Source organism: Calonectris borealis, chromosome 28 (assembly GCF_964195595.1).
Source record: "Calonectris borealis chromosome 28, bCalBor7.hap1.2, whole genome shotgun sequence".
Taxonomy (NCBI): Eukaryota; Metazoa; Chordata; class Aves; order Procellariiformes; family Procellariidae; genus Calonectris; species Calonectris borealis.
In genome coordinates this window covers 1974977-1998549 of record NC_134339.1, presented here as the reverse complement: position 1 = coordinate 1998549, position 23573 = coordinate 1974977, and the positions used below count along the sequence as shown (strand labels likewise).

The window sequence follows — 23573 nt, the reverse complement described above, 5'->3', positions numbered from 1 at the left end:
CTTTTCAGTCACTTTTGCAATTGCAGGATCAGACAGCATCTGTTTTGTGTTCTCCTTCTGATGTACCTGATGGGGGATTTAATAATCAAATCCCCATGGTGATGCGAGGGAATTGCACCTTCTATGAGAAAGTGAGGCTTGCTCAGATAAATGGAGCTCGTGGGCTGCTCATTGTTAGTAGAGAGAGACTGGTAAGACTCTTTCTGTCTTTCTATTTGCTGATACTCCTCTGATGTTAGATATCTTGTTTTCAGTGCTTATTGCTGGTATTTAATGCTTTTCTTTAAAAGAAATAATATATATGTGTGTGTTCATGCATGTACGTACATTGCATAGCTATGTGTGGAGATAATACAGCTGAAGGAAGGATTAATGAAACAAGAGGAGGTACTCATTTAAGTAGGAAGTGTGCTGTATAGACCTCATGTAACATTCAAGTCAAAGGCTCAGAATTATCCTTATGAAATACTGGAATCAAAGAAGGAGGTTGATTTCTTGACCCATATTGCTACCTTCAATGAGATCTAGAGCACAGTGAATCTAGTGCTTTAGATTCAGCTGAAGCATCACCAGTGTATGTTTTGTAAAATTAGTTTTGAATGCTGTAGCAATACTAGAGGCACACATCAGTCATAAAACCATGACCCTGATGTGCAAAAGATACTACTTGAAGTTTCGTTGCTGCATTTTGCTGTTAACAGTCTTTAATGACTAACGTTTTATTGGAAACAGGCATACGTTTTGACTTTGATTTTTTGCTGTCATTATGTTCTTTTCTAGAATATTTTCCAAATTAACAGAAACAGAACTTGCAACTTTAACCCTTTTGAAGTAGTAGAAGTATCTGCAGAAATGAATGTATTCTTACCTGGTCTGAACTGTCTTTCAGGTTCCTCCAGGGGGTAACAGGAGTCAATATGAAGAAATTGATATTCCTGTGGCTCTGCTCAGCTATACTGATATGTTAGATATTGGCAAGGTAAACTTGATACTAAATGCTCTGATTCATATTATCTCATTTAAATGAGTCATTGCTCAACAGTATTTGAAGTCCATCTTAGGAGCTTTGAATCTATAGAGAGCTGTACGCATGAAGTAACTTGTACTTACCTCCGCAGAGTTTCGGCAGCTCAGTGAAAGGGGCGATGTATGCACCAAATGAGCCTGTGCTAGACTATAACATGGTGATTATATTTGTCATGGCTGTGGGGACAGTTGCAATTGGAGGCTACTGGGCAGGAAGCAGAGATGTGAAAAAGTGAGTAACTGGAATGTAGTATTTCAGTTTTCTTGTATTTTTCACAGAAAAAAAACCCATGGTATTTATCTAAAGATCACCTGGTGGCTCTGCTAGTGAGGTTTGGAGACTGTCTATATAACCAGAATGGGAAAATGCTGATGTGCCACTTGAAAGGCCCTGAGTCTTGTATTGGCTTTGTCACTGTATGAAATTATTGAGTATAATTTTCATGTAGAGTATTTTAGTATTTTGCCTTGTCAAAAAGCCAAACATTTGAAAAGCTCAGAAAGAAAATTGGATAGTAATAGGCTTCCTATTTGGGCTTTTGCAAAAATTCACCATAAAAATCTTTTATAAAAAAATAATTTAAATTGTTTTTACTAGTATAGTGCAAACCAAACTGATTAGATGGCTAACATATACTATGTTTATTGTGAACCTTTTATTGAAATTTTGTGGTTACTTTTTGCCAGTAAGTGGAGTTGGGGGGAGGAGGTCGCCTGTGCCACACTTATTTCTAACATTTACTTTATATACACAACCTGACTTTAGGATTTCTTCTGAAGTCAGCAAATTATTCTGCAGTAATTTTCAGGCTTCTGTTGAGTTGTTAGTGAATGAAAAATAGTACTCTTGATAAACCAATGGAGCGATTTACTGTTTTATGCAGTGTGTTATATCTGATGTTCATACATCCATGTAAAATGTGGAGTTCTGCTGACTTGAGTGGAAATCAATGCAGGCATTGGTGTCGTGTCATGTTTTCCAACCCCATGTAGTTCACGCTGAAGATTCAGTGCCCTTTTTATATTTTGTTGCAGAAGGAATGGACTGATTATAGCCATGTTACTCTTTCAGGCGGTACATGAAGCACAAACGTGATGATGGGGCAGAGAAACATGATGATGAAACAGTTGATGTGACTCCAATAATGATCTGTGTGTTTGTAGTGATGTGCTGCTCAATGCTGGTCCTCCTTTATTTCTTCTATGACCAATTAGGTACTCTTAAAGTTGTATTTGTATTGATACATCTTCAATATCACAAGGCTGCCATTGTTTAAAGAACATTTTTACTGTGAAAATAATTATGAAATGGCTGTCTTGTGCCATGTTTTTTCATCCCAATATGATTTAAAACCCTGTAAGAAAACCCAGAGTAGATTTCTATACCTACTTTTAGTGAGGTTGCATTAGGTGATCATAGAGCTTCCTTCAAACGTTAAAGCCTATTAAGTAGATAGAGACCTAATGTCTTCTACCTTTTATTTTTGTCAAAGGTGTTCTCAAACCTATACTCGTCTTTCTGTTGTTGTTCAATTTGAAGTTAAGTTATGGGATCCAGGATCAATTTTTTTATCTTTATAAAGATGATAAGTTTCTACTGAACCTAAATAGGTTTTGATTTGTTGAAGTAGCTATTGCATAAAGTACACCTGTGTAAAATGAGCTAGAATTAGATACTTAAAGAGCATAAATCTAATCAAAATCATTTGAATTCTCTGAATTTAACTTCCACTGTTGAAATGTAAGCCTTATTTCTTATTCAGGCTTTTTGATTGTCTGATCTTTATTCAGCTAGGATATGAAAAAAAGCATCTTATCCTACTTGGACTTAGTACTTTTTCTTTCTCAGTCTATGTTATCATAGGAATATTCTGCCTGGCTGCCTCAATTGGTATTTACAGTTGTCTGTCTCCCTTTGTAAGAAGATTCCCCTTGGGAAAGTGTAGGTATGTGGCAACTTCTAAATTTTTAATAGGCAAAATTAATTTTTTATAATGTTGGGTAGGTGTGGGATTTACAAGGTGGTTTCATACTTCAAAATGTTTATAAAGGAGGAGGGTAACTACATAGACAACTGTAGCTTTGGTGTGTTTCGTTTTCAGAATCCCAGACAACAACTTGCCTTATTTTCACAAGCGTCCACAGGTCCGGATGTTGCTATTGGCGGTATTTTCTATCTCTGTCAGCGTAGTCTGGGGAATCTTCAGAAACGAAGATCAGTAAGTGTATATTTTAGTTTCTGTGCTAGAAATTGTAATATGCTGTATAGTATAAGTAACTGACATCTGTAGAAGCCTAAACTTATCCAGAATTTAGGAGGGACAGGAAAGAAACTAGAGACTTTGGCAGAAATTCTTGTTGTTCCTTAGTTGTTCCTTACATACTTCATCTTTGTCTTGTTGGTTTAAGTTACAGAAAACTGTCTCATGTTAAGCTTGAATTTCTCTGAGTCCCAGTCCATATTCTGATGTCTTTGGCTTAAGGCAGCTTTTCAGAAGTGGTATGGAAAGTTGGACACAAGTTGTCTCAGCGTGATGGTCTGCATGTGCATTTGCTCAGAGCGAATAATAACGATGAAGTTTGTCAGATCTTTAGTTTCCCTCAACTGTCTGGTATGAGTAAATAATTCTCTTTGTCTAGTATTGTTGTGGTACCTAATTATAGCATGTTATTCTTACCACTTTTGTTAGAGATATCTTTTTTTTTTTTAACCCTTACCTCACTCCCAGATGCTCTAATTTCCCCATATATATGTGTTCGTCGTCTTGGTCCCTCTATCAGGGATTCTGTGTTGGATCTGAAATGCTGGCTAGTGTTTCTGCTTATGGTACCAAAGATGTTTTGCTTCTGCCTTGAATGCCTGTTATTGCCTTTGTGGGGTCCATTTTCTGTGTTAAGGCTGTGGATCATTCACTGACAGAACTCATAAATCCAGGAAGCATCAACTCTGAAACACCTTTTAGAGAAATAAGTGTCAGACTGATGAGTACAGAAGTACTATAGAGCTATTCCAACCTGGGATATTTAGATCTAGGAAACCCAGTTTCTGCCTCAAAGCTGGAGTGGATCTGAATGTCCCCCTGCACAAAGCTCCATCAGCAAGTGCTCAGGTATTGATCACAACAGCATAATCTCTCATGTGCATCTAGACCGTAGCGATTTTAGGGAAACCTTAGTGTTTTGTATCTCTAATCCTACTTCTGTTTGATCCTAGCAATCGAGAGTAAAGCAAAGAGCCTTGGTACTTCCATACCTAACTTGCAAAACACAATCAAGAAACAGCCCCAGCTGTAGGCTTCGATCAGCACACAAGGGTGTACATACATACAACAGGCCAAAGGACCCCAGCACTTCCCATTTTGGTACCCACTGACCTTATTCGGCCAGTTTTCAATCCACCTCCCTGTCTGCTCGTGCAGCCTATACTTCATCAGTTTCTCTATGAGGATCTTATGGGATATTCTCAGTGGAAAGCCTTACTAAAGTCTAGGTAGACAATATCCCCACTGCTCTTCCCTCATCTACCAAACCAATAATTTCATTGCAGAAGTTTATCAGGTTTATCAAGCACAACTTCCCATTTGCAAATCCATGCTGACAACAATGTTGATTTCAAACAAGTACTTCTAAAGAAGTTTTTTGTCCCAAGCAGGTCCTTAGTGAGGCTTGGTCTGGCTTTCTTACTGTTTCCTGCAAAAAATGTTACTCTCCTCTTTCTTTAGGTGGGCCTGGGTTCTGCAAGATGCTTTAGGAATTGCTTTCTGTCTTTACATGTTGAAAACAATTCGCCTGCCTACATTTAAGGTATGAAAGTTAAACAGATGTAAAAAGAGGATGTTTGCCTGTATTTAGCTGAACAGAGGAGCTACTTATGTACATTGGCTTGGAAATGCACTTCCATTCATAAGTAGCTTGGAAAAGAGTGATTTAATGAGTATAATGTAGACCAATAAGTGGCATGAGATTGTTATGCAGGGTGTTTGGTAAATTTGACACACAATTGATGCCTCATTCTGATGTTTTTTCAAATATTCCAGAATACTTATTCAGTATCCTAAAATAAAAATCAGTATTAGTCATTTAGTTGCTCCTTAGGCAGCTCTTCAAACTCTGTTTCAAGTTATCTTCACCTATAAATTTGTTTCCCTGTACAGATACTGTTTCAAGCTGTGCTTAGCATCCTCCAGAGAAAATGCAGACCTTCTTAATATTTCCTAACAAACTGAAATGGCACCATCTCCAGATTTTACAAGATAAAGAACTTTAGGGACTAACATGTAATTTTGTATATAAGAATTACTTTCTTTTATATGGTGCATGTGAGACCCAATTCCTCCAGCTAAAAATTCCATTAAGGAATTCCATTTAGGAATTAAGAAAAATATGTGGGTGACTTGTTTTAGTCCTTGTTAGCTTTTGCCTTGAATAGTCTTAAGTTGCTAATTATTAATTCTTTGCTGTTTACTAATGCGTAGTATGTAAATACCAAGTATCTTGTCTCTTCCTTCAGGGTTGTACCTTGCTGCTCCTGGTTCTTTTTGTGTATGATGTATTCTTTGTATTTATCACACCTTTTTTAACAAAGGTAAGTAAAGTATTTCTCTAATGCCTGCTGTTCACAGAGAAAAGTGTAATGACCTGTTTCTCTGTGTGTTCCTAAATGATCCCAGACCTGCTGAGTGAAGTGCTGATTTACAATTTTCCCCTTTTTTCTTTAGACTGGGGAGAGCATAATGGTGGAGGTGGCTGCAGGCCCATCTGATTCTGCCACTCATGAAAAGGTACTGTATGTAGTCTGAAAATATGGCACTACCTTCCAGCTAGTACACTTTCAACTTCTCTAAAATTCAAAGACCACAAAACTGAAATGGAGTTGCCAGTCTGAAAAGAATTTAATGTGGAGATAAGCACTCCTGAGCTCTCTGGAAATCTACACCAAACACAGGGGGCAAAGCAGACTTTTAGTGGTTCATCACAACAGCTTTGGTCTTCCTTTATCTTGCTTTAAAAGGGTTTCAGTATAAGGAAGCTGGTTAGCTCAACTTCACAAAAACATGTGACCACATTGGTAAATATAACTTACTGCTAATGAAGCGTATCCATTTTTACCTAAAGAGATAAAACTTACACGATCGATCTGTCTCTTCCCTTTCCTCTCCTGTTTTGATAATTGCTTTATGAAAAGCTGAGGCTATAGGCAAAGGAGAGAAACATGAATTGGAGACAGAAGACGGAAGTCAGTATTCAGTGGTTCTGTACCGTTTGACAGCAGCCAGCTGCATGCACAGAGCTGTACAACATGACGTGGCTGTTACTCAGGGAGGAAAGTACGTGAGAAGTAGGAGATAGTGAGATACAGCGTGGAAAACAAATGAGAAATGAATCTGTAGGACAACTGGTTTCGTTAATTTAAGGATGTTTGGTCTCTTTTCAGCAATGAATGTAATACTGTTGCATGGGAAAATACAGTAAAGAAAATAGTTGTTTGCAGGATGAACTACGAGTGGATCAATCCATACAATCCATACTAATTTCTTCAACTTCTTATGTTCTTGTCTTTTTGTACCCCGTTAGTACCCCTTTAGTTTCAGTTTTATGCACCGAATGAATTGTATAGAACAATAATGATAGTTTAAGTACATAAAATTATTCTGGTGCTAACATAAGGAAAAAAAAAAAGAAAATAAAGTTTCTTTAATGTACTATATTAAAGAGAATACATTTGCAATGAACCTTGCTGTACTGTGCCTCAACACTGCAAATCGTGTAATAAATAGGAACACTTGGGGAAAAAAGTATTTAAAGTGATTTGAAAAATCACTTTTTAAAATTAATCAAGTCTTTACTCTTTTGAGACTTTCATTGCAACCAGTAGAATGAAATATAAATGGTGATTTCTTATGCCTATGGCAGTTTACCTAAATTTTTTATGTTCCTGCAGTTAAAGCAGAGTTGATACCCTATTGCATGTGAGGACTTTGAAATTAATATAGTGTTTTGAGATGTGTGTCATGCGGACTTGTCTTGGCTGTTTGTTTTTAGAAAGTATTTCATCACTCCTATCTTAAACACGTTTTGTTAGTTGTCAGTAATGTTAATAATAAACATAAGGATCTATAATGTAAAAAAGGATACGTTTGCTCTATTTGAAGTCTGCAGTTTCAGTACAACAGGAACAAGTTCTGGTAGATGGTATCAGTATGTAGAGAAAACAGCTTGTCATAAGGCATATATGTCTCTCATTCCAAGCTCCCAATGGTTCTGAAGGTTCCACGACTGAACTCCTCCCCGTTGGCTCTGTGTGACAGGCCTTTTTCTCTCCTAGGATTTGGAGACATTCTAGTTCCAGGTATTTCTTGTTTAGCATGTTAAAAATTTTACTTGTTGCAGTGTCATATTAGTTTATTCCTCTTGTACTTCTGCTTCAAGTGGGAAGTTCGATTTGACTTCTATAAACCTGATAAATTTGTAAGTATATCTTTTATGTCCTTTTTTCTGCACTATTCACTTTTTCCGTAAGAAATTAAATGCACATTAATCTTATGGTTCAGTTTCACATGCAGTGATGTCAAGAAATGTAGAGAAATCTCAAGACTTGATTTAGCAACTAATTTTATAATGTGAAACATCTTTAATAGTGTGGTAATAGAGGAAATTATTTGTCCATTTGTACATTATTTGAGTACACACATACCTGACCACTCAAAACTTCATAATTTTGTTAATCACACAACATCCAGTGTTTCTACCACACCTTCTCTCAAATTTGACTTTAGATATTATGGAGAAGTATGCCTGGCACCACTGTAGGTGAAAACAAGTATGTATCTTCTGGCTTTCAGATTTCTTCTGAGAAATCATTTGTTTATTTTCCTGTATTTTGGGAAATATGAACTGTCATCCCCATCTGTGTCCACTCCCCCCTCAACCTATAATAGGTATAGTCATTAACCATAAATTTCTACTGTCTTTACCAGGAGCTGGAAGAGATGAACTTACCCTTATTCTTGTTGTGAACACTGTATTTTTACAACTGTTTATTAGGGATGGGATGACATTTTTTATCTAGGATCTGTGTATTTGTAGATGTTAATTTTATTATTAGAGTGCTTCTTTTGTACTGGCCTTGTGTTATCATATAACTGTTTTGTAAGCTGTGCAGCCTCCTGAATGATGCTGTCATAGTACTTTAAACACTGGGGTGCCCAAGTGTTGAAAAAAAATCTTAAAAGTTCCTAGATAATTTGATAGTTTTGTGTATCTTCATACGTGAATGGGTTGAAAGCACGTTGTAATTTTTCTTTCCTTTCCTAGGCTTACTGGTAGCTTATTGCCATAGATTTGATATTCAGGTGCAGTCATCCAGAGTCTACTTTGTAGCTTGCACAATAGGTACGTATAACAGTAACACTTGAACACAATAACTACAGGAGTTGCTCCCTTTAAAAGCATACCATCGATCTCATATTACCTAGTTTGGTTTTTTTATTCTTCTCCTCCTTTTATTATTAAACAGAAATATTTTAGCAAAGTGCTTTCGAGGCTAGAGCTTGCATCACCAAGTTATCTAATGTCATTTTCCTAAGCTGTTTTGTCTGCTGTATATAAGGGGAGCTTCTTGTTACCGTGGTTTGTCTCACTATATAACCCTTACATGCTTAGCTACTCATTCTGGTTTCTTGATTCATGAATCTTTGAGTTTATTGCGTATGAGAATTCAGGTTCAGGGATATCTTCCTTTGACTTTGTTCTTAACTTTCTGTGTATTCTAAAAATCCGTGACCTATAATACAACAAATTACATTATGATGGCTGCAACACCTCCAAATTAGTTTTCTTCTTTAGTTTGTAGAATCCACAGAGTTACATGTCATGGACTTAAAGACGACTGACAAATAGGATCTTGCAGATTTCTGTTGGCTTTGTTACAAAGTATTTATGCTAGCAAAGACTTAAAATGCTTGCAGTTAATGTCATGAAAAATTTTAATGAAAAACTGCTTTAGAAATACTTTTGAAAAAATAGCTAGGTTCTGGGACACATAGCAGGGTTAGAGAGATGCTTTTATTTCGATGTACCAAATCTTAAATAATTTCCTCTCATATATACTTAAATGAAACTGTTTTTTTACCTGGTACTTTCAAAACATGTTTAAAGAAATTGATAAGAAAATGTTGTATCAATGAAGAGATGGCAGTGTACTATTGCAGCAATGAAAACTAACTACATACAGGGCTGTGTTAGGAAGATTGAGCCAGCAGTATGAGAGAAGTGATTATTCCCCTTAATCTGGCAGTTAAGACTGAGTCTGGAATACTGTATCTAGCTTGGGGATCCCTGGTGCAAGACAGACATTGACATACTGGAGTAGATCCAGTGGAGGCCATCAAGATGGCTGAGGGCTGGAAACGCATGATTTTAAAAGAAGAGAAGGCAAAGAGGAGATTCTGTTGCTGTCCACAGCTACCTAATGTGAGGATGCAGAGAAGACACGTAATTTTTTCATACAGGTGCGCAGGGATAAGATGGGAGGCAATGGACTTAAGTCACAAGAAGAAATATAGATATAAGGAACTCTCACTAATAACATAATGTGCCCTGAAAAAAAAAATTGAAGAACTGTAAAAATGTATTGAGTATTCTAATCACACAATCATTTAGGTTGGAAAAGACCCTTAAGATCATCGAGTCCAACCGTAAACCTAACACTACGAAGTCCACCACTAAACCATGTCCCTAAGCACCACACCTTTTAAAGACCTCCAGGGATGGTGACTCAACCACTTCCCTGGGCAGCCTATTCCAATGCTTGAGAACGCTTTCAGTGAAGAAATTTTTCCTAATATCCAATCTAAACCTCCTCTGGCACAACTTGAGGCCATTTTCTCTCGTCCTATCACTTTTTACTTGGGAAAAGAGACCCCACCTCGCTACCGCCTCCTTTCAGGTAATTGTAGAGGGCAATAAGGTCTCCCCTCAGCCTCCTTTTCTCCAGACTAAACAACCCCAGTTCCCTCAGCCGCTCCTCATAAGACTTATTCTCTAGACCCTTCTCCAGCTTCATTGCTCTTCTTCAGATGTGCTCCAGCACCTCAATATCTTTCTTCATCTGGTTCCTGAATAAAAATCAGTCGGATTTAGCTTCATTGTTCTGAAAATGTAATTGAAAATAATTACAATATGAAATCCTAGCTGCTCTTTTGTCCTACCTAATAATTTTTGCAAAATATATGCAGAAATTAAATAGAAAGTAATAACAAATTATAACATACAGATGGCTTGTTTGGTTTTTTTGTAGTGGTGTTGCAGGATAGTAAGAAACAGCCAAAGCCAAGTCAAACAAGAAGCAGCTGTTATAATGGTCAAAATAATTGTCTGTATCTGTTGAATTCATAAATACAATATGAGGCACAATATTTAATTTGTTTATTTTGCCTTTCTCAAACTGCTTAAGGTAATGATTTAATTGCACAGTGTGGACTAAGCCAATCACACTACTTTCACAACATGTTATTATCAATAGAAAGATTGTAGTATCTCTGTTAAGTAAAGCACTATTCCAAGTTTACATTGTGTGTATAATGCTTGTGTCTAAAGAGGCCTGAAAAAATTCTGGAGATGTTGTTTTACATATTACTTGAAAAAAGTTCCTGTTAGAATGCTCATCTAGCTAATTATTTAGTTGTTCTTGAGCAGAGCTATATCTGAATAACTGGTTTTTGCTGGTTTTGTTTCCTTCCAGCATACGGCATAGGCCTTCTTGTGACCTTTGTTGCCTTGGCATTGATGCAGATGGGCCAGCCCGCTCTTCTCTACTTGGTGCCCTGTACTCTGCTCACAAGCTTAGCTGTGGCTCTTTGGAGAAGGGAGCTTGCAATGTTCTGGACGGGCAGCGGCTTTGCGGTGAATACCAGTTTGATATGAGTGTCTTCAAGAAATGCTAATATTATAAAAACCTAACTAGAATTAAAGTTGAGTAAAATATTGCAGTATTATCAAACAAAACCAAAGATTTTTGTTTTGCTTGATTGTTTGCTTTTTTACATACTTTTTTTGCCTCAGGAAGGTTTTCTTTTTTTAATGTTTATGGCCACTTAAACTGGCTAATGAAAAGTAAAGTAGACCTTGTCTATCCTTCTTGATTCTGCCATAATTTTACTCATTTGATCTCTGTTGAAAGTTGTTGTTGTTATTATTAGGAGTAAAATATTAAAATATTACATAAAATATAATGTTTTATAATCTTATATAAAATATATCCTTAAAATATTTTTCTTCATATTTTTTCTTAACCTACTGCTTATGAAGGTAGAAATCTAGTTCAATATAGTAAATTATCACTTTGTTTCACTGTGATACAAGTGAAATTAATTTGATTCCAAAAAGAATAATTTCTATCGTGAGGCATTATTATAGATTTCGAATAATTACTTGAAGAGCAAATCTATCAAGCTAGAGGTTCCCCCCACTGAGTTTTATTTTGTTATTCAACTATTTGTGATAACCTTCATAACTTTCCTCTAGAGAACTGAATTTAATGGTTGGAAAAATATTTGAGATCATCTGAAATGTGATGGAAAAAGTTGCCAGTTGTTGTACACTGATAGTAAAGGTGGGCAAAACCAGAGAATGACGAAGTACCAAAGTGCTGCTGTTTGCCTGTTCCTGTGTTATCAGCAGAGTGCATCTGAAATCAGCAAGGAACGATCAGGCAGAAAGCAATTAAACGCATTTCTGGAAGAAAAATCCCCTTGTGTACTATAAAACACAAAGACAGGATAACTGTGTATGCGTGTGTCCACTACTGGAGAATGATATTGGAGATGATGGACTTTTAATCTTCATCTTGTATGGCCATCACTCCTGATAACTGGACACAGTAATTTCTGCTTTCCATCATTCTGACTGTGATCTTCCATTTACAGAAAGACCTACCTCAGCCTCCCTTGGTGATAGCTCCGGTCAACTGCCCTGAGCTTCCCAAAGATAGCAATGTACCAGCCTCTCAACGAGACACAGAGCAAATGACCAATCCTACCCTCCATGTGAAAGAGCTGCATGGCACCACCTCAGCTGCAGAGGAGCTGGCTGATACCAACACAAAGATGGACCGATCAGAAATTTCTGTTGCACAGAGTGAGGAACCAGCTGGTCAGAATAAGGACAACCGTGAAAGCAAATGCCTAAATGCAGAGCAACAGCAGCTGGAATAAGTGATAAGAACTCGTTATTTTCCCTTACAAACATATCCATATAAAACCAGTATGTATTTAGGACTGGTTTAGTAGTGTTTGCATTCATTGAGGAACCTCACTGGGAGTCTGATCATCAAATCCAACAACGAACGTTCGGCCTCCAGCTTCGGTACAGCTATACACTTCAAACATCTTTCTGAAATATGGTGCTCTACAAGGGTTTTGATGTATGGATTTCAATGATCATTTTATTAGTGAATGCCTTTGACCGTTCCATTTTCATTATACCAGGGGTAGTATTAAGAGTCTTTATTTACACAGTACTCTGTTTGTGTGGCTATTTTGCTGCTTTAGCATAGTGTAGGTTAACATGGAGGAAAAGCATTGAACAAGTCTGTTACAATGCTTAGTTGAGAGGAACATGATCGTTTTTTTTAGCACTTCCCCTATTGTCACCTTTTACTTTACTTTTCCCTACTTGTCAAAGCCATTGATACAAGGGAATGCTTTAGTATCAACTGACATTCAGGAAATGCAGAGAATGGTTAAATTACCAGCCTCTGAAAGGATTTATACTACCGTGGTGCATTAAATGCATCTCTTAACTTTTTTTTTGTCTTTATTTTTACTTCCAGGTACCTGGGTTGGCTACTAGTCTAGTTTAAAAGGGAGGATGAATGGAGCTACAGGAAGCTTTCTAAGCACTCGTATGAACTCTAGGGGCTGTCTCTGAAAATAAACAGTGTTTGTCACAGAACCCTGTCTGGAAGCAAAAGCATATTAAGAACGTTTAATGTTTTAGAATAAAATACAAGCCAAATAGGTAAGAAAATAGGTAGTAGCACTATACTAAGCTTAATAGGCAGTATTTTCATTGGGAAAATATTAAAGTAAAGCAGTAAAAGTTCATATGTTTGGGGTTTTGAGCTTCTACTTGTTATTTGTTTAAGGAATATAATTGCAATTACTAATTCTGAAGAAAATAATCTGGTGTTTTCATTCCCAATGGAGCACATGTGGTGCTATAGTAAGGTGTGATTTAAAGCTACTTGATGCTCAGTAACTAATCAACTGCCTCAGTCATGTTTTGTCTTTGTCCCAAGAGTAGGCAAAGCATGGCTTGTCAGGTTCTGGAAGGAGGCTGTGATCTAGCCTATTATTTTGCACCTCTTGCTACATGACATTGTGATGGACTAAATTTATGAATTTAAAACTTTTTGGGGTGCAACTGGTCTTACTTTATATCCCTGAAATTGTATCTTTTCCTGTATAACATGATTGAGTCTTTTATGCATCAACTTTAGTACACAGAGAGGGATGATATGATTTGCATATTATTTATTCTAAGAACATTAGGCTTTATCAAAGGTGTCTGTTCTACACTTAAATTGCAATCCCAGAAAGCCTCAAACACCTCACATTAAAACTTAAATAGAACATGGAAGTATTCTAGGATCCTAGAATATGATTCCAAATTGTATAGAAGAAATACTCTTCAGAGTATTTGAGAGCCCAAAGTGTCATTTACAAAAGTATCATCATAGTGTCACAATCAGAGGCAATGCTTTTAAATTAAGAGTCACCAGTTGGCACGTTGAGTTGGATTCTGAAGGGCTCTTCTTTAATGTCCGTCTGTTAAATTTCAGCCATTGTCTTTTTGGCTAGGTCTTCCAAAAGTTTGCCCTGTGCTTTTTGGATGATAACTTCTGTTCTTATCTGTTTCACATTGCGTGGATAGTATTCTTCCTCTAGAATGTGAAAGGCTTTCTGTAAAACCACACTATGGCTTCAGAGTTTTACCAGCTTCTGCTTAAAGCCTCAAGCCCTGTCTGATAAGTTGTTTTAATGGTGAGTTTCTTGAAAGGCTTCCTGAGTCCAAAGGCCTGCACTACATTTAATTTACAAATCACCCTAATGGAAGATAATACTAAAGAGATCTGTTTTTCAGTCTCCTCTTTAATGGACTACATTACTTTTGCCAGCATTAATCTGAACCAATTATTACTAATAAAAATCCACAGAGACATTTTACTTCAGCCAGCTGGATTATGCCTTAATTTAAGCCATTGTGTGAGTATGTATATTAAATTAAGAAAGCAATCTTGTGTTTAAATAATGAACTTGACAAATAGTAGGAAAACAAGTTTGGAGGCTGACTGACTCGAAGTTCTATGTTTTTTTGCCTTGACTGTCTTTCAGTCATAATGTTATTTGGAATAGCTTTTTATATACTTAAAAGCTGGTGGCTTTCTGATGATGAAGCATTAAGTTTTATCACCTACTTGAAAGTGTATTTTAACATTTGTTCTCATATGTTGTGGATTAGGAAACAGTTTTTCTCAAATTGTTTATAACTCAATTAAAATGGAAGAATTCATAAAACTTAACTTGTAGGCATTTAACAGTTGCTTTGTTCACATTGCATTCTAGATAGCTCTGCTTGGAGCACATGTTTCACGTCATGTTTCTTGGGGTTTTCCATCTGTTTTTGTGTTTGTTTTTTTTTCCCCCAAACTACAAAGATCAATGTGGAAAAAAACCCAATAGCTAGTCAATGCAATATCTCCAGTTAAAGTCTGTAAACTGGCAATGAGTTACATACTTTGACTATTCCAGTACTGTACAAATCAGGTAACCCTGGTGCACCAGTTTGGCTGCGACTGTTTGGACTCTGGGCAGTTGATAAGTACAGTGTAGCTGCCTCTGATTTTATTTGATGATTGTAGATACACATCCCACACCAAAGTAATGAAAGTAATGTTAATGTTAAAAGTAATGTTGATGCGCTTCTTGTTTACATCTTTCACGTACTAAGCCTTTAGCTAACTATCTAAAAATTCAATAATAAGGATTCTATTTCTGAAAACTTATGTGTTCAGGCAAAGTACTTGTTTTAGTCAAAACAAAACAAAAAAACCCAAAACAACAACAACAACCAACCCCACTAAAAACCAAAAAAACCTCTTTGGTTCACAGTAGTGAGGATCAGATTCTTTCCTGCGTCTGAAATTACTAAATATCAGTGTGTTGGATCAAGTGTTGCACAAATGCAGCTGAAGGTAGAATGCAGCCTGAAAGACTTTACTAAGGGTGACAAGTAAGGGAGAAGTATCCCAAAACCTCTTTTAATTTGGGGAATTTCTTTTTTCTTGTCACAAATGAAGAGCATTTTAAATGAAATATATAAAAAAGAAACAGGAAAAATGTATTCAAAAACATATTCTGTTTTTACCAGTGGCAGTAAAAAAGAGCACATCCAAATACGTAAGAATTATACTTGTGAAAATATTTAATGTCTTCTCTAAACTTGGACAAATGCCAGAAGACAAAACATCTGCAGCACAGCATATTTTCCAATAGGTTTATTAACATGTCTAATAGAAAGCTTCATTTAGAAAACTGTTGGTTTCATTTTTTTCCTCCTTCTTTTATATTAACTCTACCAAATTTCTTCAACTTTTCATGTGATGTCTTGATCTCAGATAATCAGTCAAGCTTTTCCTTCAGAAGCTGCTCTTTTATCATAGAATCATAGAATCATTAAGGTTGGAAAAGACCTCTAAGATCATTGAGTCCAACCGTCAACCCAACACTACCATGCCCACTAAACCGTGTCCCATGAACATGAGGTCTATCTGTCAGTGGAGCACTGGACTCCATTTCATCCACACTGTGTGAAATGAAAGCAATATGATGAATGGGAATAGGATGAATGGCTATGCCTCACTCCAGGACCTGTTTCCACAGGGTGCCTAGCTTTGACAGGCTTCATTTTAGCAACTTGGATAATCCCTTTGATTTCAGAAGCTTTTTTTCTCAGGACTTCAGTGGGACTTTGCATGGACTAAAAGCTATGCACATGCTTCAGTTTCTTGGGGCTTGTGCATTACTGGAATGATGATGCACCTCTGTATTGAAGTGACTTTACAGGTTCTCAGCACTTTACAAATACATCTTGAATATTTTCTTACGGTAGCCTTTAGTTAAGAATGCCTTGCAAGTCTTGATAGCATTTTTCAGACATGCACGTTTCTGTGTTTCAGATTTGGTTTTTGCATCCGTGATGCATTGCTCAGGCTGAGAACATATCATGACTATAATGGTAGTGCCTGTAGACTTCTAAGTATGCTGGGAAATAGCATTGGCTGTGGAGCCAGAAAAAAAAAAGCTAGTAAACAGTACTGAAATAATACGATTTTGAGCTTTAAGAATGTGGCTGCATTCATTAATGAATTAATATGCCATTTGGGAGATGCTGGGTATTTACCTGCAGCTCTTACTTTGTTCTCTAGTATCTGATGGGCAACAGAATGCTTAGAGAATTTAAAGGTAGTTTTCTACTTAACCACAAACCATGTTCTCCTATAGGTTCTTGCTTTGAAAGCTCTTTCAAAACACAATACTTGGGTCCACATATATGCTCCGTGTCTCCTGGATATCTCACCCTACAGTTTATAGAACTTTTCCTGGCTAGACAATTTTTTTTAAAAAAAAAAAAGGGAAAAAAAAAAAAAAAGCAGCAGCCTATATTGGGTGTTTGGTAACAGTGTTGCCTTGAAGTAAATGCTTACATGGAGCTATGTTAGTGCAAGATCCTGCAGTTTTGTTCTTGTCTGTCTTCTCTTTAGCCCCATGATTGGGTAGTGCATATATTTCTGGTTTCTTGCACTACACTGGCTGCTTAGGATGTAAAGCCCTGTAATATTTCTTTTTAATGGCAGCTTTGTTGATTATCAGTTAACAAAACAGAGTATTTTATATATCCTTTCATCCTTCGGCATGTTATTTGTAGTACGTTCATGGGTAAATAAGCTGGCTAAGCAGTAAGGTTCAACTAGTGCATATTAACACTTGACACATATCACACTGACACAAGTAAGTGTTTGAAATATAGACATATCAGCAGATCCAAATATTTGTCCAAAGCCTGCAGAGATGGTGCCTTTTTCCATGACAAATGTAATCTCTGATGTTTTAAAATAAAATCTGTGTAAGGGCTGCGTCTTCAGGAAAATGAGGACGTTATTATTAGAGTCCAGAAGAGAACAGGAACTATGATCAGAGGTCCAGAAAACATCAGCCGCAAGCAAAGATTAATCTTTAGGTATTTTACCTAGAGTGTGGTTTCCCAGCTGGCCGGCAGCACATGAAGCAGAGTCGCATTAACAAGCTCTTTGGCTTTTCAGTTTAGGCTCTATGCCAATGGTGCTAGGTAAGATGGAGAGGGAAAAGATAAAAAAGTGAAGGTGGCTCAGAAAGCATGAGAAGACACTGAAAAAGAATGGCAATGGAAGAGTTTACTCCAGAGAGGTCCAAAACTACTACTCCAAAGAGAAGACCTAAGGGCATAGATAGATAGAGTATATATCTTACCTAAGGCATATATGGTAGATATCCAAAAATCTGAAATGCTACTGCAAATTGGAAAAACAAACAAAATTTTTTTTTTCTTTTTCAAGTAGGGATGACATTAGAATTAATAGACTTAAATTACAGTAAGGGAATTATGGGGCTGGTGATAGAAAAATCTCTAAGAATGGCTAACAACTTAAGTGGTTAGCCATGGGAAGCGTATGAAACCTCTACGGGGTAGGGCTATTTCCAGCGCAACGCTATTGCTGAGCTCATCTTGTTCTGAGAGTAAAGAATTTAACCACATAGACAAAAGCCATGTCATGCCACTTGCATTAGGGACTGGCAAACAAGCCCTGGCCCACTTTAGTCCAGGTGTAGTCTGAAGGTCAGGCTTTCTATAATTCAATGCCATCATGGCATGAACTTTATCACGTAGCAGTCAGTTTATATCTTACAAGTGCTGTAATGGAGTTTTGCAGGCATTGTGACTGACAATTCAGATCTTGTATTACAAAGACTCTTTTGGTTTTGTTTTGCTAATTTAAAGACGATAAATCCTCTGGAAAGAAACCACATCAAAGCACATGTTAAATAGATGCAGTGCTCTTTCTACTGAGATAAGAAATGTTTTTTAAATGTATGTTTAATTTGTTGAATTGCCTTGAATGTTTCTGGGACCCTGGAACGTTTTCGGAACAGGACAGCTTTGTGTGCTACCAGAAGCTTCCTTTGACACTGGCACAAGAGAATTGTGTCTTCACTGATCCTCTTATCTTCTGCATTTATCAATTATGCGCTCTTCCGTGAGTGTTTCACCTTTGTCTTTTCCTCTTCCAGTTTTGCAGGTAAATACTCAAATTATGTGGAGTAAAGATGACGTTTTGCCATCTATAGATTAGTGATAGATGATAAATAATGTGCTTAAGTTGGATTTTCTTGAATTGGGAACTAGTATATTGTACACAAAGTAATCTGTAATTCCAGGAATTAGTAGAGGACTTAACTTTGTGTGATGCAGTGACTCGGTTTCAGTTCTGTTTTCCCAGCAGCTGTTGGGAATATTACAACTCTTGGTCGTGGTGTTGATCTGCTGGTAGCCAAGGGTTACAAGTGCGCATACTCCTGGGATAATTTGGAGCCACCTTCCTTAGCTGAAGGCGGCATTACAGTTTATCAAGTTTCTCACAATATTTTCCTGCATGTTAGCATGCAAGTTTAGCTCCAGATGGCAAACTTAATCCAGGTGTTTATCTCTGGGAGATCTTTGAGATGATCTTACTGCTGACACACATGCACTGTATGTTGTGAACTTTCTTTGGGTGTTTAATGTAAACGTTGGTTAGCTGAAAATATGCAGAGACAGGGTCTCAAAGTAAACAAGCACATCATAGCTCCTAAAAAAAATTAGTGACTGGAGCTGATAAGGTGCCCTGCAGTACCAGATAAACAACACCTAATAGTCAAGTACTGCTGAAAGATTTCCAGTACTGAGAGTGTCACGCTCTTTATGAACAGCAATACCCTGTTCAGTCTCTGCAGTTAGTTCAGTGGTGCTTCCAGGAGACCAGCCTTTCAGTGTTGGATTGTACACAAGAGTTATAGCTGATATTCTTTCCAATACAATAACCTTTTCCTTAGCCAGAAGTTTGTAAAGGATAGAATAGCTATTTCCATCTTAAAGGTGTAGCTGTAGTCAGGAAAATGCCATAAACCTGCCACTTCTTCATTGTGGATCCAAGCTTTAATTGGCTGGGATGGTAGGAAGCTGGTGATGTCTGGGAGGAGCACAATCCTTGATATGCATTTTCCACAGCAAGAAACCAGTAGTTTGGGTTTTTTTATTCTGCTCTGACTGAAGTTGTTCCAGTTCATGTTGAACAAAAACTGCAAAGAAGTGGTTCAGATTTAGTTTGACAAAAAAAGCCACAGTGGAGTTCAATCTGGTTTGGGTCAGAATCTGGTTTTTTCATAGCTGACGGTAGAGACTTCAAAAAAAAAATGAGTGTATCACAGATGTGACCACAAACTCTAACGTGGCAGAGAGCACCTTATTTCTCTCTAATTGCCAGTTAATGGCAATGGTCTGCATGTGCTGGTGTGAACATCTATTGTCTGTTTGTCTTCAACTCATGCTTTGTCACTTGTCCTCTCCAACAACCTTTTGATTCTCAAACTTTCATAGAGCCAGCAGAGGCTGTGAGAGAGCAAAAAGAAATCTCTTTTTCATAGTGCACTCCTAGTGCTGTCTGAAAAGTGTGCAACTGGGAATCGGTCACCGTAGCCCAGCCTGATGCCTGGATCATGTGTTGCATTCATCGTAGGAGGGTGTCACATTTTAACACTAAAAATTAATGTTTTTGATGCTAGAAGTCACTGACAGTAAGTATGAGCTCTGATACTTTCAGCCTAGCAACGTATGAAAGCAAAACCTAACTGTTTAAAGAAAAATATGGATTTACAGCCCTGACCATGGATGGTCTGCTCATTGTTTTGAACCATGTTCTTTCAGTTTCTCCATCTAGCCCAGTGCTGGAAGAACCTGAGGCTCTAGTAACATCCTAGCAATGCGCAAGTCCCGTTTGAACAATGCTAGTGTTACTTCACTAAAACTGAATTAGTGGTACTTTGTATGTGGATCAGATGGGAGGCTGGAGGCGAAAATTTAGAGCAGTATAAAGAGGATTTATGAGATGAAAGTAAGATATCTATTTGCTTAATGCTAGTTTCTTGGATGCTTGATAGTAGCTGCTTTTAGTGAGGAAGTTTATTCTTGGGAGGTAACATTATAAGTAGAACAGTTTTAAATGTCTGATGTCTTTGTGGGAGGACTTTGTAATAATGTTCAAATAATAGTATATAGGCTAGTGTTACGAAGAGTGCAAACTCTAAAGGTTGTTAATTTTAGCGCTTGCGAATGCATACGTTTAACTTTGCATATGTATGCATAAGGAATAAATTTCTTAAGCTCATTTCATACGGTGCTGAAGGAAAGATTTTCTTGTGATCCAAAACCTGTGATATATTTTTGCTATTTTAAGATCTGTGCAGTTTGGCCCTTTACAAAAAAAACCCCACAAAACCAACAAAAAACCCCAACCAAAACACACACAAAAAAACCCCACCAGCTAAGAGAGTTGGCCAGCGTAGGAAGACTGGTGTGAAAACTCAGTTCAAGTATTTTTCCTGCACAGGGGCTACTATTGCCAAACGAAATGAAGTGCAGATGGGATGTAAAGAATGAGGGATTTAGTTCTCCGTAAGGATGTAGTCAGTCATCAACAGCTGTGTCAGGAATGCTGATAAAATGAATATCCTTCCCTGATTTTTATCTTGTATCTCATTTACCTTGTCAGTTAATCACATACGCTATGCATATTAGTTTCATAGTTTTAGTTCACTGGATTGCTGAATTGTACACCCCCTTGTGTGAAGAGGGTAACTCTCCTTTCACACAGACTGTGGAAGGTGTAGTATTTGCTAGGTAATGACTTGCAAAATTGGTGCATGGTACCTACAAGGATAGATAAATCCGTAATTTTGTGACTTTTATCTATGATATAAGTATCTTATATCCATGGTACAAGTAAGATTTTTTTTTTTTGGTTAGTGTTTGCAAATAATAAGAAAGAACTGAACATGTCACCTTACTAATATCTTCCTGTGCTGACAATAGGATAGAGCCATTACAAAGACCAAGAAAAAAAGTAATGTCGTTTTCAAGTAGTAAAAGATGTTTTTGGTAACATTTCTGTTTTGGTAACAATTTCTGTTTTTCCAAAACTGTACGTCTTACTGTAATGCGTGCATCAGATTTTAGTTCAATCTGGATGAGTTCTTTCCACCCTATGTCTATATAGCTCTTCATGGTTTTGATATCTGCCCTCCCTCTGACTGAATTACAATCTTGTATCCAATTGCACAGCATATCATTATATATATATATTTTTTTATATGTAAATACATTGTAATACATAGCATCTCCAGTGACCAAATGTAGATTTGCTTCTTCCTTCTGTGATGTAACATGGGGAAAACCCTATTTCAAAATTAACAGTTGGGGGAACAGAATCTTAAGACAAGAGATGAGAAATACCCCAAGGGTTTCTGCAGAGTGAATTTTCCATGGAGTAACTAACCCTATTTCAGGCATACATAGATATGGTGAAAGAAAACAAACTTGAAAATGACTGGTCAACTGAAATTGCAGTGGTTTTTTTTCTTCTATTTTGCTTTTAAAAAACACTGGAATTTACTTTCCTTTAGCCTGTTTTAGTTTAAAACTGTAAAAATTTTCTAAAACTGTAAAATAAAGATACTTAATTTTTTAACTGAATTTTGCTGGTTTGTATCATCTTTACATTTGAAATCCAGTTGTTTACTTCTTTTTATTGTTTGCACCAGGATGCGATAAAATGTCTTCTGTGATTTAAAAGATCACTGCGCACAGCTTCCGTCTTGAGCTGGATTCCATGCAAAATTCTTAAAATTTGCCCGTGGCTTTTTCAAGTTTTCTGTTAATACCTGTTTGATACCCGAAACAGTGTTTCATATCCCCAAGCAGATGACGCAAGTCATCTCTTTTTCCTGCTTTTATAACCCTGATGTGATCGTTGTATTGATACAATCAGTTTTGACAAATCTGTTGCATGTTGTTGTGCTATTGCTTGGTAAGGAAGGTAGTTACTAACAGTCCCTCTTTTTAAAAAATAGTGAATTCCTACTGAACTACAAGGCAAGTCATGGATGTATTCCAGAACGGTACAAACTGGAAACAGGTACATTTCCCCTCTCTGTTTTTGTGCCCATGGTTTTCAGTATGCCCTGCATTTCACTTATGCAATACAGCCAGGAAGACAAAAATTGAGAAATTTCTTGTGTTACCTGGCTTTCCAAAAAAAAAAAAAAAAAAAAACAAGTTGCAGCAAGACAGCCTTTCTGTTTGGGCTGTTGCTACTTCCATTCTGACAAAGAGGGTTCAAAACCAGAAAGACTGGTTTTGTGTTAAATAAAGGGTAGTAAATATTAAGATACAGTCTGGCCACAAAGCTCATCCTAAGGTATTCTAAACCTCATCCTATATTAGTTGAAACAGTAACTAGTATTCTAGATTTAAACATGCACCTGTATACTAGAACAAAATTAGCATAATGAACAAGTTGTATGACTTTTATATTACTGTATCTGTTGCATAGACATGGACAGAGCATTTGGGTTTTTTAAAAAAAAAAAAACAAAACCAAAAAACCCAAACCCTAAAGTATTGGTCTTGGCACAGAGTAATGTTCTAATAGGGAATTAAATAATTCAAACAGGAGGATGTCTTCATCTGGATTGGGTGAGACCCTAAACTGCTGTTACGCTGAATTCTTACAGTAGAGCTGTCCCGTGGTTCTACCACCAGTTCCACACGTGCATGATCTATCACCATCGATTTTCTTATTTACATTCAAAGCATCTACCAACCATCTTACATATTTACCAAAGATCTGTCCTACTTGACCATTTCTGCATCTGTAGGAACAGTTTGTTTTGACTATTTACAAGCATCTTACCTACGTACAACTTGCTCAGTTTTGCAGCAAGAACCCCCTCAGGGAGTCTGGAAAGAAAGGCTGTATTCCCCACCCAGGACGATGGCTCATTTAAGCACAGGAATTGGTCTATGCACAGGTGCTGCCTGAAGGTTGTCTTCAGGGCACACTGAAATTCCCACCTGGAGAGCCCCTGCACCAATTGCTCAAATACTTTCTTGTGAAGATCTTCAGTCCATTGGGTAGTTTCAAGTCAGTTCATTGTCTCAAAACAGTTCATTATCTCACCTGTGCAGATGATTAAGTACGGAGTTCCTGGACCACCTAGGGACTTGATGACTTAGCTGCACTGGCTGTGCACACAGGGACAACCTTGATCCCCAGCTATACCACAACTAAAAGACACACTTGAGTTTCATACTCACAGCTAACTTGTAACAAGTTCCATAGCTCTTGCCACATATCC

The 23573-nt window shown here is 37.1% G+C and overlaps 1 protein-coding gene across 7 annotated transcripts in view; it reads left to right on the top strand.

The window, feature by feature from the left end:
- The window catches only part of SPPL2B (signal peptide peptidase like 2B), a 37482-nt gene extending 15573 nt beyond the window's left edge, over positions 1–21909 (top strand). The window contains exons 3-17 of one of the 7 annotated variants that reach the window (XR_012677584.1): positions 9–191; positions 890–979; positions 1119–1258; positions 2099–2241; positions 2876–2972; positions 3129–3245; positions 4749–4830; positions 5537–5611; positions 5745–5807; positions 7276–7375; positions 8341–8418; positions 10769–10929; positions 11952–12448; positions 12857–15013; positions 15044–21909. Coding sequence is in view for 1 of the 7 variants with exons in the window: in XM_075175774.1 (XP_075031875.1) it covers positions 9–191; positions 890–979; positions 1119–1258; positions 2099–2241; positions 2876–2972; positions 3129–3245; positions 4749–4830; positions 5537–5611; positions 5745–5807; positions 7276–7375; positions 8341–8418; positions 10769–10929; positions 11952–12239 (1617 nt within the window). In the remaining 6 variants the exon portion in view is untranslated. Of the gene's footprint in view, positions 1–8; positions 192–889; positions 980–1118; positions 1259–2098; positions 2242–2875; positions 2973–3128; positions 3246–4748; positions 4831–5536; positions 5612–5744; positions 5808–7275; positions 7376–8340; positions 8419–10768; positions 10998–11951 lie in introns of all 7 variants that reach the window. The other 6 variants (XR_012677585.1, XR_012677583.1, XR_012677588.1 and 3 more) reach the window with 6 other exon arrangements.
- Positions 21910–23573: the final 1664 nt, after the last annotated feature.